The sequence below is a fragment of the Peromyscus leucopus genome, chromosome 23 (genome assembly GCF_004664715.2).
Source record: "Peromyscus leucopus breed LL Stock chromosome 23, UCI_PerLeu_2.1, whole genome shotgun sequence".
Classification (NCBI taxonomy): Eukaryota; Metazoa; Chordata; class Mammalia; order Rodentia; family Cricetidae; genus Peromyscus; species Peromyscus leucopus.
The window spans coordinates 21,380,820-21,402,982 of record NC_051082.1 but is presented as its reverse complement, the minus strand read 5'-3'; the positions used below and the strand labels follow the sequence as shown (position 1 = coordinate 21,402,982).

Below are 22,163 nucleotides of genomic sequence, written 5' to 3'. Positions count from 1 at the left end.
AGCCTGCTAGAGTTGCTCACCTTCTTGTTCAACTTGACAGTGCACATGGGCATGTGTCTTGTTCACCACCTCAAATTAGCAAGCTCCCATCCACTTTCGAGCAAAAGCTGCCAGTGCTAACTGTTTACGCTGCCCTGCTGCCCTTGGTACCTCCTGAGTTGGGAGATGGCGGAGTTACAGATTCTCGCTTGTTCTGACCAGCTTCTACAGTGTTTAGTTGTAAATGTTCTTCAGTTGTTCATTCCTTTGATTTCCAGAGCACTGAAAAGCCCAATTGTTAATCAGGCTTTATAATTGGTTGGGGTGGGGAATTGACTGCATTGTCACTAGGCCAGAGCTGGAAGTCTTGACTCTCAGAATATCTCCTCCTCCTCCTCTTCCTCCTAAGACTTTTTTACATTTTTATTTTATGTGTGTGGGTGTTTTGTCTATGTGTATGTATATGTATCACATGTGTGCCTGGCACTTATGGAAGCTGGAGGAGGGCATCAGACCCCCTGAAACTGGAGGTACAGATGAATATTAGCCACCATGTGGGTGCTGGGAATTGGACCCAGGTCCTCTGAAAGAACAACAAGTGTTGAACCATCTCCCCAGTCCCTTAGAATAAATTTTTTTCTCTAGTATATCCAATCATTTCTCTGTTTTTATTAGCATCATGCTGGGAAATAGAGCCAGTAGGGTATGTTTAGGGAACATACACACACACACACACACACACACACACACACCCGGGGTTGGGAGGATGGAACTGCTAAAAGATTGATTTTAAGGAACTGGCTTAGTGATTATGAGACTACAAATTGAAATTCCTAGGACAGTTAGGCATATATGAGTTAGGCACTCTGGACTCCTAGTTAGGTAATTTGTTTTTATAATAGAATGTGGAGCTAGTGATAGTGGTATTTGTGTGTGTGTGTGTGTGTGTGTGTGTGTGTGTGTGTGTGTGTGTGTGTAGCAATTTAAATACAAGTGATCAATATTAGATTGGACTCCCAACATTTAATACCTGTTGGGATGAATGGATGAATTAAATATTTGCTAAATTTGCTGCTAAAAATAGTTTTGGTTTTTCTACTGTGAGCCAGGTGCACAGCTTCAGATCTGTGAAATCAAAAAAAGCTGTTTCTGATTATAAGCATTTGATTATTGGAGGGGGTGGGGCTCTCTTCTAGAGGTTGGACCTGGGTCTTCATGCTAGGCAAGCACTCTGCCATTAAGCTGTATTCCCAGCATCCTTTTCTTTTGAGAAAAGATCTTGTGAAGTTGCCCACACTGGCCTGGAATGTACTCTGTACTGTAGGCTGGCCTTAACACAGTCTGCTTACCTCATCCTCCTGAGTAGCCAGGTTGTAGGCCTGCCACACAGTGCTTCACTGCCTCGTTTGTGCCCACATGTGTGGATCTTATATTCTTAGGATAGTAAAGCATCCAGATTGCTTCTGCTGCTTTCTGTCTAAAATGTTGATGACTGGCTTGTAAACATCATAATGTGATGGTAATCTTTGTTTTTTTCTTACCAGATGCTGACCATCTTTCTGAAGTAGAATCTCCATGGCCTGAACATTTCTTGACAATCATTTTGAGCAAATCATATGTTTAATAAGAAGATAACCACATCAAGATGGTGGGAAAGCTGAAGCAGAACTTACTTTTGGCGTGTCTGGTGATTAGTTCTGTGACAGTGTTTTACCTTGGCCAGCATGCCATGGAGTGTCATCACCGAATAGAGGAACGTAGCCAGCCAGCTAGACTGGAGAACCCCAAAACAACTGTGGGAACTGGCCTGGACATCAAATCCAACAAAACACTCACCTATCACAAAGATATGCCTTTAATATTTATCGGAGGTGTGCCTCGGAGTGGAACCACGCTCATGAGGGCTATGCTGGACGCACATCCTGACATCCGCTGTGGAGAGGAAACCAGGGTCATCCCTCGAATCCTTGCCCTGAAGCAGATGTGGTCCCGGTCCAGTAAAGAGAAGATCCGCCTGGATGAGGCTGGTGTCACTGATGAAGTGCTGGATTCTGCCATGCAAGCCTTCCTTCTGGAGGTCATTGTTAAACATGGGGAGCCAGCGCCTTATTTATGTAACAAAGATCCTTTTGCCCTGAAATCCTTGACTTACCTTGCTAGGTTATTTCCCAATGCCAAATTTCTCCTGATGGTCCGAGATGGCCGGGCATCAGTACATTCAATGATTTCTCGAAGAGTTACCATAGCTGGATTTGACCTGAACAGCTACAGGGACTGTTTGACCAAGTGGAATCGGGCCATAGAAACCATGTACAACCAGTGTATGGAAGTTGGTTATAAAAAGTGCATGTTGGTTCACTATGAACAGCTTGTCTTACACCCTGAGCGGTGGATGAGAACGCTCTTAAAGTTCCTCCATATCCCGTGGAACCGTTCAGTTTTGCACCATGAAGAAATGATCGGGAAAGCTGGGGGAGTGTCTCTGTCCAAGTGAGTAAATGCAATGTTTCTACTTATTTTTTAACCCTGTATTCAACTGATAAAGTTACGGAAGCATGCCACTTACATTGGCTCAGGCCAGTACTTGAGAGGCAGAGGCAAGCTTCTGTGAGTTTGAGGCCAGCCAGGTCTAGGAAATGTTGCATACCAGTCAGGGCCACAGAGAGACCCTGTCTCAAGAAAGAAAAGATATACACAAGTGTATGTTTTGTTTGTTTTTCATTGTTGAGGTTTCGTTTCTTTGGTTCATTTGCTACCAGTTTATTTTCTGTCCTTCAATTTTGATCATATCTAGTGATTTGTGTCTGTTTGATCAGTCCAAACCCAAGCTACATGCAGTGAAAAGCTTTTTCACTGACCTCAGGCTTCAGTGTCCATCATTCACGTTCAGTGGCTTCTGATTCCTAGGTAGTTCTGCAAATAAGAATAATTGGCTTTTTTTGTAGCTTGTATCAGGAAGTACATATACCTCGTGTGTAAGCACTTAGTGAATTGAAAGCTTTTAGATTTTTTTTTCTTGTCCCTCTTTCCTTCTGTCTCTTTCCTTCCTTCTTTCCTACCCCCCCCCCCTTTCAGGCTAGCTTCAAACTCACTTGTTAGCTGAGGGTGACTTTCAACTTCTGGTGTTCTTGCAGTGCTGGGGATAGAACCCAGGGTTTCATGTGTGCTGGTCAAGCCCTTTCCTGACTCACATCACTAAGCTGAGTTTAGAAAACCCTACAGGAAAGAGATTGGTAAGCCACAGAAAGAGAAGGCCAGAGTCAGGATCCAGAGCTTGCCCTTGGTGGGCTCTCGTATTTTCCCAAGGGATTGTACCCCATCCCTTGCTGCTTTGGTTATGTGAAGCATACATCGTGTTTTTACAGAAGGCTAGAGAGTCTCCAGATTCTGGGCACCTAGTTCATATAAGAAGTTTGTAGATTCAACGTGCATACAACAGTGATTTTAGCATTTAATGCAATGTCAGTGTCTGCTTTCTTTCTCCTGAACTAGCTGTCCTGAGCCTGATAACCTGATCGGTGAGTTTTATTCCTACAGGGAGGCTATGCAAATGGAAGTTGCTGTTAAATTTGGGAGAGTGAATTGGTTATACTTAATGTCACTTTTATCCATATATATTCCCTTATAAAATTGAAATAAAAAAGCAGATCACATACCTCCTACACACAGTAGCACAGGACATACATTATAGCTCCAAAATGTAGGAAGGGAGCATAGTGAGGAAAAACTGGACCAGAGCAAGACCAAAAACCAGCTGGACAAACCCCATACTCTGTGCTCTGTCTTTCTTTGTGTGTGTGTGTGTGTGTGTGTGTGTGTGTTAATTTATTGTAGTTTTTCGAGACAGGGTTTCTCTGTGTAGTTTTGGTGCCTGTCCTGGATCTTACTCTGTAGCCCAGGCTGGCCTCGAAGTCACAGAGATCCACCTGGCTCTGCCTCCCGAGTGCTGGGATTAAAGGCGTGCGCCATCCCTGCCCTAGCATGTTCTTTCTTCCCTCCGTCTTTCCCTTCCTCCCTATTCCTCCCTCCTTCTCTCCCTCCCTGTCTCCCTCTCTGTCTCCTTCCCTTCCTCCCACTTTCTCTCTCCCTCCTGCCCCCCTCACTGTGGGTGTGTGTGGTGCATGTGGGAGTAGAGGTGAGTATGGGTGTGTGGGTGTGTCTGGTTGTGTGGGTGTGTTTACCGGTGGGTGATCTTACTGTTTCATTCTGGAAGCTCACTAATCTTAAAAAACAAAAAAAAAAAGAATTGTTATGTTTGTGTGGAACATGAGTACATTGCCAGTAGAGACCAGTAGAGTATATCCGATTGGATTGGAGTAATGGGGTTGTGAACTGCCCACCATGGGTTCTGTTAGCCAAACTGAGGTCCTTCACAAGAGCAGCAGGCACCTTGACGACTCCCAGCCCTCATTCATCTTATCTATTGCAACATATTCCTCTACTAATTAATCCCACTTTAACAAAAACCAATACATAATACCTAATCATTCAAATTTTGATTTGATGACGGGCATGGTGGCATATACCTTGAATCTGAGAGCTCAGGAGCCAGAGGCAGATGGATCTCTATGAGTTAGGGGCCAGCCTATCTACATAGTGAGTTTCAGGACAGCCAGTTGACACTGTTCAGTTAGACCCTGTTTCAAACAAAACAAAGCAACCCCCCAAAAAAAACCTATCAAAATTTTGTTTGAGGTTTTTTTTTTTTTTTTTTTTTTTAATGTCCATGTTGTTGCTTGGATAACTATTTAATGAAAATCTATGGAACTAGCTTTTAAATGTGTTTCATAATTCTAAATTTATTTCAGTTTTGTTTGATTATTTTCCTCATTATTCATTATGTTTTTCTGCTGCTTGTGTGGCAGACATTGTGAATATTACTATTTTGGGTTTTGGATATTTTTGTACTTTCTATAAATACTCTAAAATATTCTATAAATATTCTAAAAATATTGAGCTTTGTTCTGGAGTTCATTTAAATTACTTGGCCAGTTTGAATGTTGAGAATTTTGTGTCTGATTTGTTTGGTGAGTCAAAGAACTGCTTACTTTATGCTTTGTATGAGTAAGGCCTTCCTGAGTACTGTCTGCTGAGCAGTTTTCCCACCTGGATGGTAGAGTCAGGCCCTGTTCTCTTCCCATATAAGGGCTGGACACAATTCCCTATTGATTGATTTGGATTTTTTTCCCCCTTATCACAGCTCAAAAATCCCTGTGTTCAATTTTGTCTCTGTCCTGAAAGCTCCAGCCACTCTTCTTTCTTTGGACTTTCTGCTTCTTTTTTTTTTTGGGGGGGGGGGGTTTCGAGACAGGATTTCTCTGTGTAGCTTTGCGCCTTTCCTGGATCTTGCTCTGTAGATCAGGCCTCGAACTCACAAAGATCCGCCTGCCTCTGCCTCCCAGGTGCTGGGATTAAAGGTGTGCACCACCACTGCCCGGCCAAAAAAATGCCCTGTGCATCTCTTCTCTTCTCTGTTTATCAAGAATCTTGCTTACTTAGGATTTTTTTTTTTTTTTTTTTTTTTTTTTTTTGGTGTTTTGAGACAGGGTTTTTTTCTGTGTAGCTTTGCTCCTTTTTGTAGACCAGGCTGCCCTCGAACTCACAGAGATCTGCCTGGCTCTGTCTCCCGAGTGCTGGGATTAAAGGCGTGGGCCACCACCGCCCTTTTTTTTTTAAGTGCCCACTGACCCAACCTTCATAGTGGAACATGTATTATGTAGCCCAGATTGGCCTTGAACTCCTTATATAGTTGTATCAGTCAGGGTTTTGTAGAGTAACAGAACGTATAGAATGAATATATATAAATATATATTTAAGTATTTGTGTGTGTGTGTGTGTGTGTGTGTGTGTGTGTGTGTGTGTGTGTGTGTGATTTATTGGAATGACTTAAATACAGGCTGCAGTCCAAATAATCCAACAATGACTGGCTGTGAATGGATAGTCCAAGAATCCAATAGTTGCTCAGTCCACAAGACTGAACATCTCAGCTGGTCTTCAGTGTATGCTGGACTCCCAAAGAAGTAGGCGCAATGAGAATGAAGGAATGGATGTGCTAACAAGGCAAGGGCAATCAGGCAGAGAGCAACAGTTTCCGTCTATGTCCTTATATAGGCTTCAACAGAAGGTAGGGCCCAGATTAAAGTCGAGTCTTCCCACCTCAAGACCTGGATCAAAGGCGTGTGTCTTCCTTTCTCAGAGGTCCAGACTTGAGGTGGATTTACCCATTTCAAATCAAGCAAACTATCTCTCACAGGTTGCCTCCATTTCTGGATTGCAGTTTGCTCCAGATGTAGTCAGGTTGACAACCAAGAATAGCCCTCCCAATAGTTGAGGATGGTTTTGAATTTCTGACCCTCCTACTTGTATTTCTGGACCGTTGGGATTCAGGCATGTGCCACCAATCCCGTCTCTTCTTCCTGTCATGTGTTAATACGTTCTGTTTTCTGTGGTGGTGACTTTCCTGTTCTGAGTGCTCAATTTTCTGCTCTGTCTCTGTAACACAATCATGTTACTTTTCAGTATGCATTCCTGATGTGTAGAGGCTGAAGAAAACCTAAGGCTATTTTTTCTCTAAACAATTGTATCTCAGCCAACTTGGATGCTGTGTTAATCACAGCTGGACTGCATGTCACAGTTACTGCAGTTTCCTTTGAAATCCTGTATCTTCTATCACATTATTTGAGGACAAACTTTTCTTGGTATTGTTTTCTCTTGGCTACACAACATTGTAAATTCAAGTTAAGTGCTTGATACATTGATTTAATAGGAATTGAGGAAAGAGGCACCTTCAGATGGTTTTAAATGTTTTGCTGGGGACTGAAGTGATGATTCAGTGGTTAAAGAATACTTGCTGCTCCTGCAGGGAACCCAAGTTCAGTTCCCAGCATTCACATTGAGTGATTCCTAGTTTCAGGGGCTCTGATGCCCTCTTCGCCCTCCACTGACAACTGCACACATGTGGTGCAGGCACACATATACATACTCAGGTACACAATACAATAAAGTAACTAAATATCCATAAATCTTCAAAACAAGACCGTAATGAGGCTGGAGACATGGCTCAAGAGTTAAGAGTACTAGCTGCTCGTGCAGAGAGCTCAGGGTCAATTCCCAGCACTCCCATGATGGTTTACAACAGTATGTAATTCCAGTTCCAGGGAGATCCAAAGCCCTCTTCTGGCCTCTGTGCATATCAGGCACACACACAGTGCATATATATACACGCAGGCCAAACATTTGTATACATAAACTAGAAATGATTCAATCTCAAAATGTTTTCTGAGGATCAGTGAGTTAGCTCAGCAGATAAGGGGGCTTTCCGGACCCATATGGTGGAAGGAGAGAACCAGTTCTTCCCAGTCCTCTCACCTCCATAGTCCTCACTGCATGATCACCTCTAAAAACATAAAAATTATTATTTCAAAATAATAATAACTTATGAAAATGTTTTCCTGGGCAGGTGTGATGACTCAGTGGATAAAGTCAGTCTTGCCTTCAAGACTGATGACCTGAGTGTGAGTCTAATCCCGGAGCCCAACTGGTTGAAGAAAAGTGACTCCTTACAAGCTGTCCTCTGACCTTCATATGTGCAACACACGCACGGGCACACACACACACACACACACACACACACACACACACACACACACGCCAAGTAAGCAAGTAGTAGTTAAAAATAAAATATTTTACTGTTTTAGGGTGACATCAGAAAAAAAAAATGGTTCAGGAAAGAGCTGTGGGATTTTCTTCTTCCGTAAGAGCAATACACACCTCACGTGCAGACACAACCCACAGGAAAAAAACCAAACCTGTAAGAATCAAGTTTTTTGGAAATCTAGAAATTAGTCAAAAGCTCAAAACATCTAGACGCTGGAGAGATGGCTCTCTCCATCAGGTAAGAGCACTTGTTGCTCTTGCAGAGGACCTGGGTTTGGTTCTCAGCACTCCAAGACTCTGAACCGCCTGTCACTCTGGTTACAGAATCTGTCACTCTTCTGGCTGCAGCAGGCACTGCATGCCTAGGGTGCACAGACATACAATCAGGCAACACTCATACACATAAAATACAAATCTGCTAAAAAACATCTCGGGGAGTACTTATTCATAAAGTATCAGAATTTCAGTGGGAAGGTTGATATTTGTGGTGTTTTATTTACCCCAGCTCTGCTTGTCAGATCAGCTGGACTGAATCGACAGCCTGGATTATTGGTACTGGTTTTGTTTTGTGGTAGTTCCTTGGAAAGCCAGTTTAAAAGTCTCTTTATAACTGGGCGGTAGCAGCATACACATGTAGTCCCAGCACTGGGGAGGCAGACGCAGGTGGATCTCTGTGAGTTCGAGGCCAGCCTGGTCTGTGAGGGAGATCCAGGACAGGCTCCAAAGCTACACTGTGAAAGGCTGTGTCGAAAAACCAAAACCAAACCAAAACAAAACAAGTCTCTTTATTCCTTCTGACCCAGAACTGTTTCACCACTGAAGCTGCTGAGAATGTGGAGGCTTATTACCACCAGAAACATTTATGGGGTTTTGTCATGCTGCCTGAGTCAGTAGATAGCAATGTGGACAAACAGCAGAAACCCTGAAAACATATAAGGACTCTGACATGCTTCTGCAAGCACAGATGGCCAAGGTCCTGGACATGTGTGCATGCCCGGGGAGGACTTCTGGCTGATCTCAGGGCTCCACAGCAGCAGGAAACAAAGGCAAAGGCAGACTTATAAACCAGCTAGATGAATGCTGTGCCCCAAACACACATGGAGCTCTTGTGGGTTTAGTAGGCATATAAGAAATTTTGTAGCTGGGCAGTGGTGACACATGCCTTTAAGCGCAGTACTCATGAGGGAGAGGCAGGTGGATCTGAATTCAAGGCCAGCCTGGTCTACAGAGTGAGTTCCAGGATAGCCAGGGCTACACAGAGAAACCCTGTCTCGAAAAGCAAACAAAGCAAACAAAAAAGAAACTGTGTGTGGTTGTTGGCTGACCACCAGTTTGACAAACATCGACTTCAGCACCACATAACAAAAAAGAGATGCAGACTTTGTAGAGTCAGTTCTGAATAAAACTATACACTGAGCAACAACTCGGGCAAACTGTGTGTGTTCATTCACTTGGGGTACACCTATATGCTAATGACCACACACTGTGTATGTGTGCAGGTGGAGGCCAGAAGTCAGCCTTGGGTGTTGTTTCTCAGGTGCTGTCCAGCTGTTTTTTGGGACAGGCTCTCCCATTGGTCTGGAATTCCCTGATTCTGCCTGTCTCTACTGCTCCAGCACTAGGATTATAAGCATGTGCATTTTGCATATGTTCTGAGGACCAACACTTGCAAAGCAAACACTTTACGGATGGCGCCATGTCCCAGGTCCTAAGTAATTTATTTTTTAATTAAAAACAAGCCAGAAGCAGGTAGATCTCTGTCATTTCAAGACCTGGCTTGTCTAGATAGTGAGTACCAGGACAGGGTTACATAGAGAGAAACCCTGCCTCAAACAGCAACAAAACAAAACACAAACAAAAAAGCCAAAAACGTCAACCTAAATCTAAGTATGAGTCTGTTGGTTCCTGTGCTGCTTAGTTGGAACTTTTTTCTTTTTTTGTTTTTTGTTTTTGTCAGCTTGACACAAGCCAGGGTCATTTTGGGAAGAGGGAACTTCAGTTGAGAAAATGCCTCCCAGGGGATCTGTAGAGATAACTTAACAGTTAAGAGCATTTACTGCTCTTGTAGCATCTGGATTCAGTCTCCAGCACCCACATAGTGGTTTATAACCATCTGCAACTCCAGTTCAAGGGATCTAATACCTTCTGATTTCCACAGGCACTGAACACATGTGGGCCACATACATACGTGCAGGCAAAACAGTAACACATACAAAATAAAATGAGTAATTCTGAGAAATAAAGAGAAACATTTCGTTTTCCTGTAGGCAAGTGTGTGGGACTAATAATTGTTGTGCCCACTGTGGGCAGTACCACCCCTGTGCAAGCGATTCTTGGTTCTGTAAGAAAGCAAGCTAGATAAGCCACGGAGAGAGCAGTCCAGGAAACAGTGGCCTTCCCTATTCTCTGCTTCAGTTCATGCCTCCTGCAGATTCCTGCCCTGACTTCCCTCAAGGATGGACTGTGATTGGGATGTGTAAGCCAAATACACCCGTCCCTCCCCAAGTTACTTTTGGTCATGGTGTTTAATCACAGCAACAGAGAGCAAATCAAGACAGTTCACATACTGGATCTGAGTTAGCGTTTTAGTATTTGGCCTTGTGTTACTCCTGAAGTCCAGGACTAATTGGAAGTCCAGCATAATTGGAAGCAGCCTTTTAACAAACTGGTTGTTACTTCATGCTGGAGGGCCAATGCAGAATGTGTTAGTGAGGGAACATTTGAGAAATGGAATGCAGTGTTTTTACAATCACATTGGGAAATAAAAAAACAAACAAACAAACGAAATCAGATTTGCTGTTTGTAAAGAATGCAGGGCTGGCTGGCCACACACCAAGATGTTGCTCCACAGAGAAAATAAGACAACCAGGAACAAACTGCAACACAACTGCTTTGTCCCCACACAAAAGAATAAAGGCTGAGGCATGGCCAGCATGTGGAGGAGCTTCAGAGAAGACTGAAGGGAGGCCTTTTTCTCCTTACTCTTGTGTTAACTGTTATTGTAAACTGAGAAATGCTCATTGTTTCTGAAGAATAGAAACAGATTTCCCCAGTTTCTTTTATTCAGTAGATGAGGAGAAATAATCGGTTATAAAGTGTATTTAAAGCAGTCATGAAAATGCATGTTTATTAATTTCATTCTAGAGACAATCACTGATTTTACAAGATGGATATTGAACTTAAACAGGTTGATTAGCATCAAAGAAATTAAAGATGGTGAAGAGATGTCATTTATAAGTTGATCACAACTAGATTGTTTCCATCCATTAGAGAACAGATAGTCTGTTACATAAATCACTTGAGAGAGAGAGAGAGAGAGGGGAGAGGGAGAGGGAGAGGGAGAGGGAGAGGGAGGAGAGAGAGAGAGAGAGAGAGAGAGAGAGAGAGAGAGAGAGAGAGAGAGAGAGAGAAGAAAGCATTGTGGCTGACACCTGTAGTCCCAGCACTCGAACTAGAGAAGGGGGATCAGGCGTTGAAGGCTAGCTAGGGTCTGATCTATGGAGAATTGGAGACTGTCTCAGTCAGAGTTACTATTGCTGTGATGAAACACCATGACCAAAAGCAAGTCGGAGAGAAAAGGGTTTTCAGCTTACATTCCCATATCACTGTGCATCTTTGAAGGAGGTCAGGAGATAAACTCAAGCAGGGCAGGAACCTGGAGGCAGGAGCTGATGCAGAGGCCATGGAGGGGAGCTGCTTACTGACATTCTCCTCATGGCTTACCCAGCCTGCTTAATTATAGCACCCAGGACCACTAGCCCAGGGATGGCACCAACCTCAATGGGCTGGACCATCCTCCATCAATCACTAATTAGGGTGCCCCACAGCCAATTTTATGGAGGCATTTTCTTAATTGAGTTTCCCTCCTCTCAAATGATTTTAGTTTGTGTCAAGTTGATACAAAACTACCCAGCACAGGCACCAACTGGGCTACTTCAGACCTTATCTCAAAAGCAAACAAAAATCTGGGAAGAGGGTGGAAAAAGCGACCCAGAAATTAATAGGGAATTCTGCTTTTGCAGAGGACCCATTTGAATTCCAGAACCCATGTCAAAGTAATTCTAATTCCAAGGGATGTATTATATTATATGTGGTTTTAATGTCAACTTGCCACAAGTTAGACTCACCTGAGTAGGGAGCCTCACCTCAGGAACTGTCCTGTTCGCCCTGATGGATGTGGGAAGACCCAGCCCCACTGTATCAGTGCCTTCTGGTGGGAGCCCAGATTTAAAAAAAAAAAAAAAAAAAAAAAAAAAAAAAAAAAAAAAAAAAAAAAAAGGTGTGGTTTTTGTTGTTGTTGTTGTTTTTTGATTTTTTGAGACAGGGTTTCTCTGTGTAGCTTTAGAGCCTTTCCTGGAACTCAATCTCTAGACCAGGCTGGCTTTAAACTCACAGAGATCAGCCTGGCTCTCCCTCCTGAGTGCTGGGAAGGTTTATGGGGGAAGACTTTTGCCTGCTTGGCTTCCCTCCTCATGCTGATGGATTTGCCCTTTGGTTGCTGCTGACTCCTTAGATAGCAGAATCAGGGTTTCCATGCTTCTTCCACTGTGGAATAGACCAGTGGCTCTCCAGGTGTGATTTGGCTGTTGTTACTGTTTTAAACCCCTTGGTTCCGGTCATCTAGAGAACTGATTAAAAGAGGATCTGACACCTCTGACCTCTATGGGCACCTGCACCCACAGGCACACACACAAACATACACACAGTTAAAAATAAAAATAGGTTTGGGAAGATGGCTCACCAGTTAAAACTTGCTGCTTTTCCGGAGGACCTGGGTTCCATCGCTAGCACCTGCATGGCAGAAAACAACCACCTGAATGTCAGTTTCAGAGGATCCAGTGTCCTCCTCTGACTCCTGTGCACAACCACACCTGTGATGCACAGACATACTGGCAGGAAAACACATAATATAAAAATAATAATTAAACTTTTGTCTTTGGTTTTTTTTTTTTTTAATTAGAGTTTCTTTGTGTAGCCCTGGCTGTCCTGGAACTTGCTCTGTAGACCAGGCTAGTCTCAAACTCAGAGATTCTCTTGCTTCTGCCTCCCAAATGCCAGAATTAAAGTCGTGTGCCACCACCACCCAGCTTTAAAAAAATTTTTTTTTAATATTTAAAAAGTGTCATTTTATGAAACCTTTATTTAATCACAATACTAAGTAGAAATTACAGGAAGGAAATTTCAGATAATATCTATCAGATGCTTAAACCATAAACAATAGCAATAAGAAGAATTCAATTGTGTATCAAAGACTGTTAAGATATTGTGATCAAATAACTTTTATTTTAGCAACTATCAACATAATTTACTTCATCAGTAAATTAAAGAAAAAAAAACACTGGGTTATATTATTGGTTCTGAGAAGATTTCTTGGTTAAAATTTCTTTGTCTTGAAGGAAGAGAAAAAACTTAAATGTAACTTTTTTTTTATTGCTCACCCTATTACGTGCTAGGGAGTGTTTCCCACCATGGGTGACAGCAGCTAGCGAGACATACAAAGCAAATCTTCCTACCTCCTTGGAATCTTATTAGCATTAAGAAGCCTTCCTATATAGTAAGTTGGAAGCCAGGTTAAATGTGTTTTGTGAAGTGGTAATAAACACTGGATAACAAGCAATAAAGCAGAGGACTGGATATTTGGGAGAAACTGGGCTGAAGGAGCGTCAGGAAGAGCGTGGTGACATTTGAGTGGAGAACTGTAGGACAAATGGACCAAGCAGACAGAAATAAAAGCACGATAAAAATCTGTATAAAATAAGAAAACCACATGTTAGCGAGTTTAGTGAAGAAAAGGAAGAAAATCGGTGATGAGAATAGGAGTCCCTGCCTCAAAAACAGAACAGTAATAATTTGACATGTCTTATGTTACCTCGTCTACAAGTTTCCAAGTGCTCCATTCCTTTCTTTACCATACATTAAAAAAAAAGAAGAAGAATTAGAAGAATTAAAAACTTTTTTTATGGCTCTATGTTATATGTCCATGTATCTGTGTTTTAGTGAGAGTATGTGATGTGTCATATTCCTTCAGCCCAGTTTCTTTCTTTTTTCTTTTTCTTTTTCTTTTTTTCTTTTTTTTTTTTTTTTTTTTTTTTTTGGTTTTTCGAGACAGGGTTTCTCTGTGTTGTTTTGGTACCTGTCCTGGATCTCGCTTTGTAGACCAGGCTGGCCTCGAACTCACAGAGATCTGCCTGGCTCTGCCTCCTGAATGCTGGGGTTAAAGGCATGCACCACCACCTCCAGCCTTTCAACCCAATTTCTTACAAATATTCATCCTTCTGCTTTATTGCTTGTTATCCAGTGTTTATTACCATCTCACAAAACACACCTTTAACTTGTCTTTTAACTTACTTAATAGGATGGCTTCTTAATGCTAATAAGATTCCAAGGAGGGAGGAAGATTTGCTGGTACCTCTTGGAGGGCAGAATAGGGCATTGGATCCCCTGGAGCTGGGCATACAGGCTGTTGTGAGTTGCCTGGTGTGAGTGTTGGGAACTGAACTCAGATACTCTGCAAAGGTAGGAAGTGCTCTTAACTGCTGAGCCATCTCTCCAGCCCCTCTTTACCACTCATGTAAGATTTTATTTTATTTGTTGGGAGGATCACACAGTGTAGCCTTGGGTGACCTGGAATTGGACCTAGCCAGCCTCAAACTTACGGAGTTCACACTTCCTGAGTGCTGGGTATTTTTATTTTTTTATGTGTTTGTATGTCTGTGTGTGCATGCCATGTCTCTGTAGGCCTGTGAAAACTAGAAAAAAGCTGGGCGGTGGTGTCGCACACCTTTAATCCCAGCACTCGGGAGGCAGAACCCGGTGGATCTCTCTGAGTTCGAGGCCAGCCTGGGCTACCAAGTGAGTTCCAGGAAAAGGAGCAAAGCTACACAGAGAATCCCTGTCTCGAAAAACCAAAAGAAAGAAAAAAAGAAAGAGAGAGAGAGAGAGAAAGAAAAAGAAGGAAAGAAAGAAAGAAGAAAGAAAGCCAGGAAAGGTTGTTGGAGTGCCTAGAGAAGTGTTTCTCAACCTGTGGTTCTTGACCCCATAGGGGGTCAAACAACCCTTTCACAGGAGTTGCCTGAGATCATCAGAAAACACAGATATTTACATTAAGATTCATAACGGGCCAGAGAGATGACTCAGAGGTTAAGAGCACCAGCTGCTCTTCCAGAGGTCCTGAGTTCAATTCCCAGCAACCACATGGTGGCTCACAGCCATCTATAGTGAGATCAGATGTCCTCTTCTGGTGTGCAGGCATACATGCAGATAGAGCACTCATATACCTAAAAATAAATAGGACTGGTGAGATGGCTCAGCGGTTAAGAGCACTGGCTGTTCTTCCAGATGTACTGAGTTCAATTCCCAGCAACCACATGGTGGCTCATAAAAATAAATAAATAATTTTTTTTAGAAAAAGATCCATAACAGTAGCAAAATTATAGTTATGAAGTAGTAATGAAAATAATTTTATGGTTGGGGGTCACTACAACATGAGGAACTATATTAAAGGGTGGCAACCTTAGGAAGGTTAAGAACCACTGCCTTGGAGCCACCTGTTATGGGTGGCTAGAGACTGAATGTGGGATCTTCTGCAAGAGCAGCTCTAACCTTAGAGCCATCTCACCAGCCATTTGTTTTTTTTTTTTACTATATATTTTATTTTTGAAGGATACAGGGATAATAGTCTAATGTTATTTGTAGCATGCTGATTGTCCCACACATTCTTCTCAGTTCTATACTGCTTACCAGTTGGCAGCTGAATCTGGAGGCTTAGGCAGGCCCACAGTCTGATTTGGCAATGTTAGCATTAGTGTATGGTTCTCTTTCTTCCATGATGTTAGCAGCTGTTGATCTTCCATGCCTAGATTAATCAGTTTGCTGTATTTTGTGTCTTTTTACAATCTAATTTTGATTGCTTTTTCATATATTAGTTATAAAACTTAATGACCTTTATCCCACTGCTCTATTTGTTAGCATTTGTGCATGGTTCTTTGTGTGCACATTGCCCACATGTGTTAAGCAGTTATGTTATAGATATATTATCCATGTATACCACATTTTTTATTTTCATATTGACATATTTTGTTTTATGTGTATAAGATTTGTCTGCATGTATGTGGGTCACATGCATGCCTGGTGCCTGTGGAGGTCAGAATAAGACATCACCCGGAAAGTGGAGTTACAGATAGTTGTGAGCTGCCATTTGGATGCTGGGAGCTGAGTCTTGCTCCTTTGCAAGAACATGTGCTCCTAACTACTGAGCCATCATTCTAGCATTCTACAATATAACACATTTTTTTTTTTTTCAATAATTGAGTAAAACTGAAATTTATTATATGCCACAGTCGTCCTAGGGACCTCCATGCTATATATATATAGCCTTTATGGTTCTATGGGTTGTGGTCTGATTGTTCATTTTATATCTAGAATCCACCAATGAGTGAGTACATACCATAACTGTCTTTCTGGGTTTGGGTTACCTCACTCAGGATGATTTTTTCTAGTTCCATCCATTTGCCTGCAAATTTCATGCTTTCATTGTTTTTCTCTGCTGAGTAGAACTCCATTGTGTATATGTACCACATTTTTTTCATCCATTCTTCCGTTGATGGGCATCTAGGTTGTTTCCAGGTTCTGGCTATTACAAATAGTGCTGCTATGAACATAGCTGAGCATGTATCTTTATGGTATGTATCAGCATTCTTTGGGTATATGCCCAAGAGTGGTATGGCTGGGTCTTGAGGTAGTTCGATTCCTAATTTTCTGAGAAACCGCCATACTGATTTCCACAGTGGTTGTACAAGTTTACATTCCCACCAACAGTGGAGGAGTGTTCCCTTTGCTCCACATCCTCTCCAACATTGGTTGTCATTGGTGTTTTTGATCTTAGCCATTCTAACGGGTGTAAGGTGGTATCTCAGAGTCGTTTTGATTTGCATTTCTCTGATGATTAAGGATGTTGAGCATTTCTTTAAATGTCTTTCAGCCATTTGTAGTTCTTGTTTTGTGAATTCTCTGTTTAGCTCTTTAGCCCATTTTTTAATTGGATTGTTCAGTGCTTTGATGTCTAGTTTCTTGAGTTCTTTATATATTGTGGAGATCAATCCTCTGTCAGATGTGGGGTTGGTGAAGATCTTTTCCCAATCTGTTGGCTGTCTTTTTGTCTTATTGACTGTGTCTTTTGCCCTGCAAAAGCTTCTCAGTTTTGAGAGGTCCCATTTATTAATGGTTGTGCTCAGGGTCTGTGCTGTCGGTGTTTTATTTAGGAAATGGTCTCCAGTGCCAATGCGTTCAAGAGTGCTTCCTATTTTCTTTTCTATTAAGTTTAGTGTAACTGGATTTATGTTTAGGTCTTTGATCCACTTGGACTTGAGTTTTGTGCATGGTGACAGATATGGATCTATTTGTAATCTTTTACATATTGACATCCAGTTATGCCAGCACCATTTGTTGAAGATACTTTCTTTGTTCCATTGTATAGTTTTGGCTCCTTTGTCAAAAACCAGGTGTTCATATGTGCATGGATTAATGTCAGGGTCTTCAATTCGATTCCATTGGTCCGTATGTCGGTTTTTATACCAGTACCAAGCTGTTTTTATTACTATAGCTCTATAGTAAAGTTTGAGGTCCGGGATGGTGATGCCTCCAAGGGTTGCTTTATCGTATAGGATTCTTTTAGCTATCCTGGGTCTTTTGTTTTTCCATATAAAGTTGAGTATTTTTCTTTCCAAGTCTGTGAAGAATTGTGTTGGGATTTTGATGGGGATTGCATTGAATCTGTAGATTGCTTTTGGTAAGATTGCCATTTTTACTATGTTAATCCTACCTATCCATGAGCATGGGAGATTCTTCCATTTTCTGATATCTTCTTCAATTTCTTTCTTTAGAGATTTAAAGTTCTTATCAAAAAGGTCTTTCACTTGTTTAGTTAGTGTTATCCCAAGGTATTTTATATTATTTGTGGCTAACGTAAAGGGTGATGTTTCTCTGACTTCTTTCTCAGCCCTTTTATCATTTGTGTATAGGAGGGCTACTGATTTTTTTGAGTTGATCTTGTATCCTGCCACTTTACTGAAGGAGTTTATCAGCTGTAGAAGTTCCCTGGTAGAGTTTTTGGGGTCACTTATGTATACTATCATATCATCTGCAAATAGTGAAAGTTTGACTTCTTCCTTGCCAATTTGTATCCCTTTGATCTCCTTTTGTTGTCTTATTGCTCCAGCTAGAACTTCTAGCACTATATTGAATAAATATGGGGAGAGTGGACAGCCTTGTCTTGTTCCTGAATTTAGTGGTATCGCTTTGAGTTTCTCTCCATTTAATTTGATGTTTGCTGTTGACTTGCTATAAATTGCTTTTATTATGTTTAGAAATGTTCCTTGTATTCCTATTCTTTCTAAGACCTTTATCATGAAGGGGTGTTGGATTTTGTCAAAGGCTTTTTCAGCATCTAGGGAGATGATCATGTGGTTTTTTTCTTTCAGTTTGTTTATATGGTGTATTACATTGACTGATTTCCGTATGTTGAACCATCCTTGCATCCCTGGGATGAATCCTACTTGGTCGTGATGGATGATTGTTTTGATGTATTCTTGGATTCGGTTTGCCAATATTTTGTTGAGTATTTTTGCATCAATGTTCATGAGGGAGATTGGTCTGTAGTTCTCTTTCTTTGTTGCATCTTTGTGTGGTTTGGGTATCAGGGTAATTGTAGCCTCATAAAAAGAGTTTGGTAGTGTTCCTTCTGTTTCTATTGTGTGGAACACTTTGAAGAGGATTGGTATTAGTTCTACTTTGAAAGTCTGGTAAAATTCTGCACTGAAACCATCTGGTCCTGGGCTTTTTTTAGTTGGGAGACTTTTGATGACTGTTTCTATTTCTTTAGGGGTTATTGGTCTATTTAAATGGTTTATCTGGTCTTGATTTAATTTTGGTATTTGGTATTTATCCAGAAAATTGTCCATTTCTTCCTGGTTTTCCATTTTTGTGGAGTACAGGTTTTTGAAGTATGATCTGATGATTCTCTGGATTTCCTCATTGTCTGTTGTTATGTCTCCCTTTTCATTTCTGATTTTGTGAATTTGGGTGCTCTCTCTTTGCCTTTTGGTTAATTTGGCTAGTGGTTTGTCTATCTTGTTGATTTTTTCAAAGAACCAACTCTTTGTTTCATTGATTTTTTGTATTGTTCTCTTGTTTTCTATTTCGTTGATTTCAGCCCTCAGTTTGATTATTTCCTGGCGTCTATTTCTCCTGGGTGAGTTTGTTTCTTTTTGTTCTAGAGCTTTCAGTTGTGCTGTTAATTCATTGGTATGGGATTGCTCCATCTTCTTTATGTGTGCATTTAGAGCTATGAATTTTCCTCTTAGCACTGCTTTCATAGTGTCCCATAAGTTTGGGTATGTTGTACTTTCATTTTCATTGAATTCTAGGAACTCTTTAATTTCTGTCTTTATTTCTTCCTTGACCCATTGATGTTTCAGGTGGGCATTATTCAGTTTCCATGAGTTTGTGGGTTTTCTATAATTTTTGTTGCTATTGAGTTCTAACTTTAAGGCATGGTGGTCTGATAAGATACAGGAGGTTATTTCAATTTTTTTGTATCTGTTGAGATTTGTTTTGTGTCCAAGCATGTGGTCAATTTTTGAGAAGGTTCCATGGGGTGCTGAGAAGAAGGTATATTCTTTTGTGTTAGGATGGAATATTCTGTAGATATCTATTAGGTCCATTTGAGTCATTACATCTGTTAGGTCCTTTATTTCTTTGTTAAGTTTCAGTCTGGTAGATCTATCTTTTGGTGAGAGTGGTGTGTTAAAATCTCCCACTACTAATGTGTGGGGTTTGATGTGCGTTTTAAACTTTAGTAGTGTTTCTTTTATGAATGTGGGTGCTTTTGTATTTGGAGCATAAATGTTTAGAATCGAGACTTCATCTTGGTGGATTTTTCCCGTGATGAATATGTAATGTCCATCCTGGTCTCTTTTGATTGATTTTAGTTTGAAGTCTATTTTATTTTTAAAAAAGATTTTACCTGTGCATATGTGTGTGTCTTTGTGTACACCCATGTGCTCTGTGGGTGCCCACCCAGGCCAGAAGAGGGTGTTGGATCATCTGGAGCTGGAGTGACAGGCAGTCATGAGCCACCCAAAGTGTGTGCTAGGATCTGAACTCTGGTCCACAATAAGAACAGCAAGTGTTCTTAGCTACTGAGCCATGTCTCCAGTCCCATAACGCCATACATTTAAAAATGTTTGTTAGAATTATTAAAATTAGATGTATTTGTGTGTCTGTGTGTTTCTGTCTGTCTATACACATAATGTGGTGTATATATGTGGAACTCAGAGGACAATTGTAGAAGTTACTTTTCTACCATGTAGGTTCTCGGGATGGAACTTGAGTCATCGGGCTTTGCAGCCAGTGCCTTTCTTGGCTCAGCTATCTCATTGGTCTTGTGCATTTTAAAATCATCTTTCCCAAAGAGAAAACCTCAACTTTTTCTAATATTAGCCTTTAAAAATATGGCTTCTGGTGGCATTTCATTGTGTATTTCCCTGTGATCATCTGGCTTCGGTTTACTGACTTTCATTCATTCCTCTTGGCATGTCCACTCCAACACTGATGCTGTAATATGGAGGATTTGAGTTCTGGTAGTAGTTGCCGCATACAGTAATTCAGCTGCGGCTTGACACATAGTCTGACTGTGGTGTTTAGTTACTCAACACAGTCATTAAGGGCTTTGGCCTTGATCCCATTTCTTTTTGGTTTTTCTTGTTGTTGTTGTTGGTTGGTTTGTTTTGGTTTGGTTTTTCGAGACAGGGTTTCTCTGTGTAGTTTTGGTGCCTGTCCTGAATCTTGCTCTGTAGACCCACGTTGGCCTCGAACTCACAGAGATCCACCTGGCTCTGCCTCTCAAGTACTGGGAATAAGGTGTGTGCCACTGCCCCCCCCCTTGATCCCATTTCTTGAGATGGAGCAGCTATCACAGGGGTGCTGAGCGGAGGCTAATGGGGGTGATGGCTGGTTCATGTGGGTTTTTGAAGCACACCAATGTTTCAAGCTGTGTTTTAAGGTTCCAGGGAGATGGAGAGTGCCAGAATGATCCCCGAAAGCCCTAGTGCATATCAAGACTACATGTTGGCTACTTTCTAAAACTGAAGGAGACACTCTTCTGCTGTCCATTCTTTTAAATTTTTATTATGTTTAGTTGTGTGTGGGGGGGGGGCAACCAGTGGGAGTCAGTTCTCCCCTTTCACCCAGTTGGTCCTGGGGATCAAACTCAGGTTGATAGGCTTGTTGGCAAGTGGAAAGACTAAACCATTTCACCCGCCCGTATTGTCCATTCTTTTTTCTTGAGACAGGTCTCTCTAATTAGCTTTGGCTGACTTTGAACTCACTATATAGACCAAACTGGTTTTGAACTCAAAGAAATCCAGCTGTTTCTGTCTTCCAAGTGCTGGGATTAAAGGTGTATACCACCATACCTAGTTCCCATACCATCTATTCTAGTGAATCATGACAACAGCCATTTAACCTTTTTAATTGCTTTATAATATAATGCAGACAATTATGATTTTATTTATTTCCATGTGTGTGGTGTGACTCTGTGTGTGTTAGAGTGTGTGAGTGAGTGAATATGGGCACATTGTTCGGGTCAGAAGACACCACACAGAGACAGACCGAGGTGGGGGGATGCAGTATAGCAACACACTGTATGGGTCAGAAGACAAGGTTTGAGAGTCAGCCATCTTTTCCATTAAGTGCTTTTAGCCATCTTAGCAGCTCAGACAGTTAAAGAATTTAAAGCTATCAAAGAGAATTTACAATTGTTTAACTGTTTTTGAGATGAGAGTCTCATGAAGTCAGGCTGACCTCTGACTTGCTCTTGTACACAGGGTTATCCTGGAGCTCCTGATCCTCCTGCCTCTGCTTTTGGAGTGCTAAGATTATAGGTGCCTGCCACCATGTTTTGGTTTTCTTTAGATTTGAAGTAAGTTATTGTTCATGTTGTTGTTTTCAGAGTGGAAAGATCAACAGACCAAGTCATCAAGCCTGTCAATGTGGGGGCTCTATCAAAGTGGGTTGGGAAGATACCCCCAGATGTTTTACAAGACATGGCAGTGATTGCACCCATGCTTGCCAAACTTGGATATGACCCATATGCCAATCCCCCTAACTACGGAAAACCTGACCCCAAGATCCTTGAAAACACCAGAAGGGTAAGTGAGACTCCCAAAGTAACTAAGGAAACTAGACCTGGAATTTGGTTTTGAGTAGATTTTTCTTGTTTTGTTTCTCACTTTTTATGACCAGAAAATTATTTTAAATTACCCTTGTTGTAACTTGTTGAATGCTCTATCTAATCAGAAGTCTGAAATGTCAGCAAAACCCTTCTTTCAAAGAGCTGTGGAGACAGTTCAGCCCTGTGCTCTGCTCAGTTTGTAGGATGCTGTCCTCTGACTCCCGTTTGCATGCTGACATCTGTTCCCATAGCTGATTACCCCAAATTCGCACAAACACCAGAATTGTTAGTGACCTTA

The 22,163-nt window shown here is 41.5% G+C and overlaps 1 protein-coding gene across 2 annotated transcripts in view; it reads left to right on the top strand.

Moving 5' to 3' along the window:
- Positions 1 to 1,592: 1,592 nt before the first annotated feature.
- Positions 1,593 to 22,163, top strand: part of Tpst1 (tyrosylprotein sulfotransferase 1) — a 49,805-nt gene continuing 29,234 nt past the window's right edge. For both annotated transcript variants that reach the window (XM_028870157.2, XM_037198280.1), the window contains exons 1-2: positions 1,593 to 2,469; positions 21,644 to 21,842. In XM_028870157.2, coding sequence (XP_028725990.1) covers positions 1,625 to 2,469; positions 21,644 to 21,842 — 1,044 coding nt within the window. In that variant the 5' untranslated portion in view covers positions 1,593 to 1,624. The remainder of the gene's footprint in view (positions 2,470 to 21,643; positions 21,843 to 22,163) is intronic.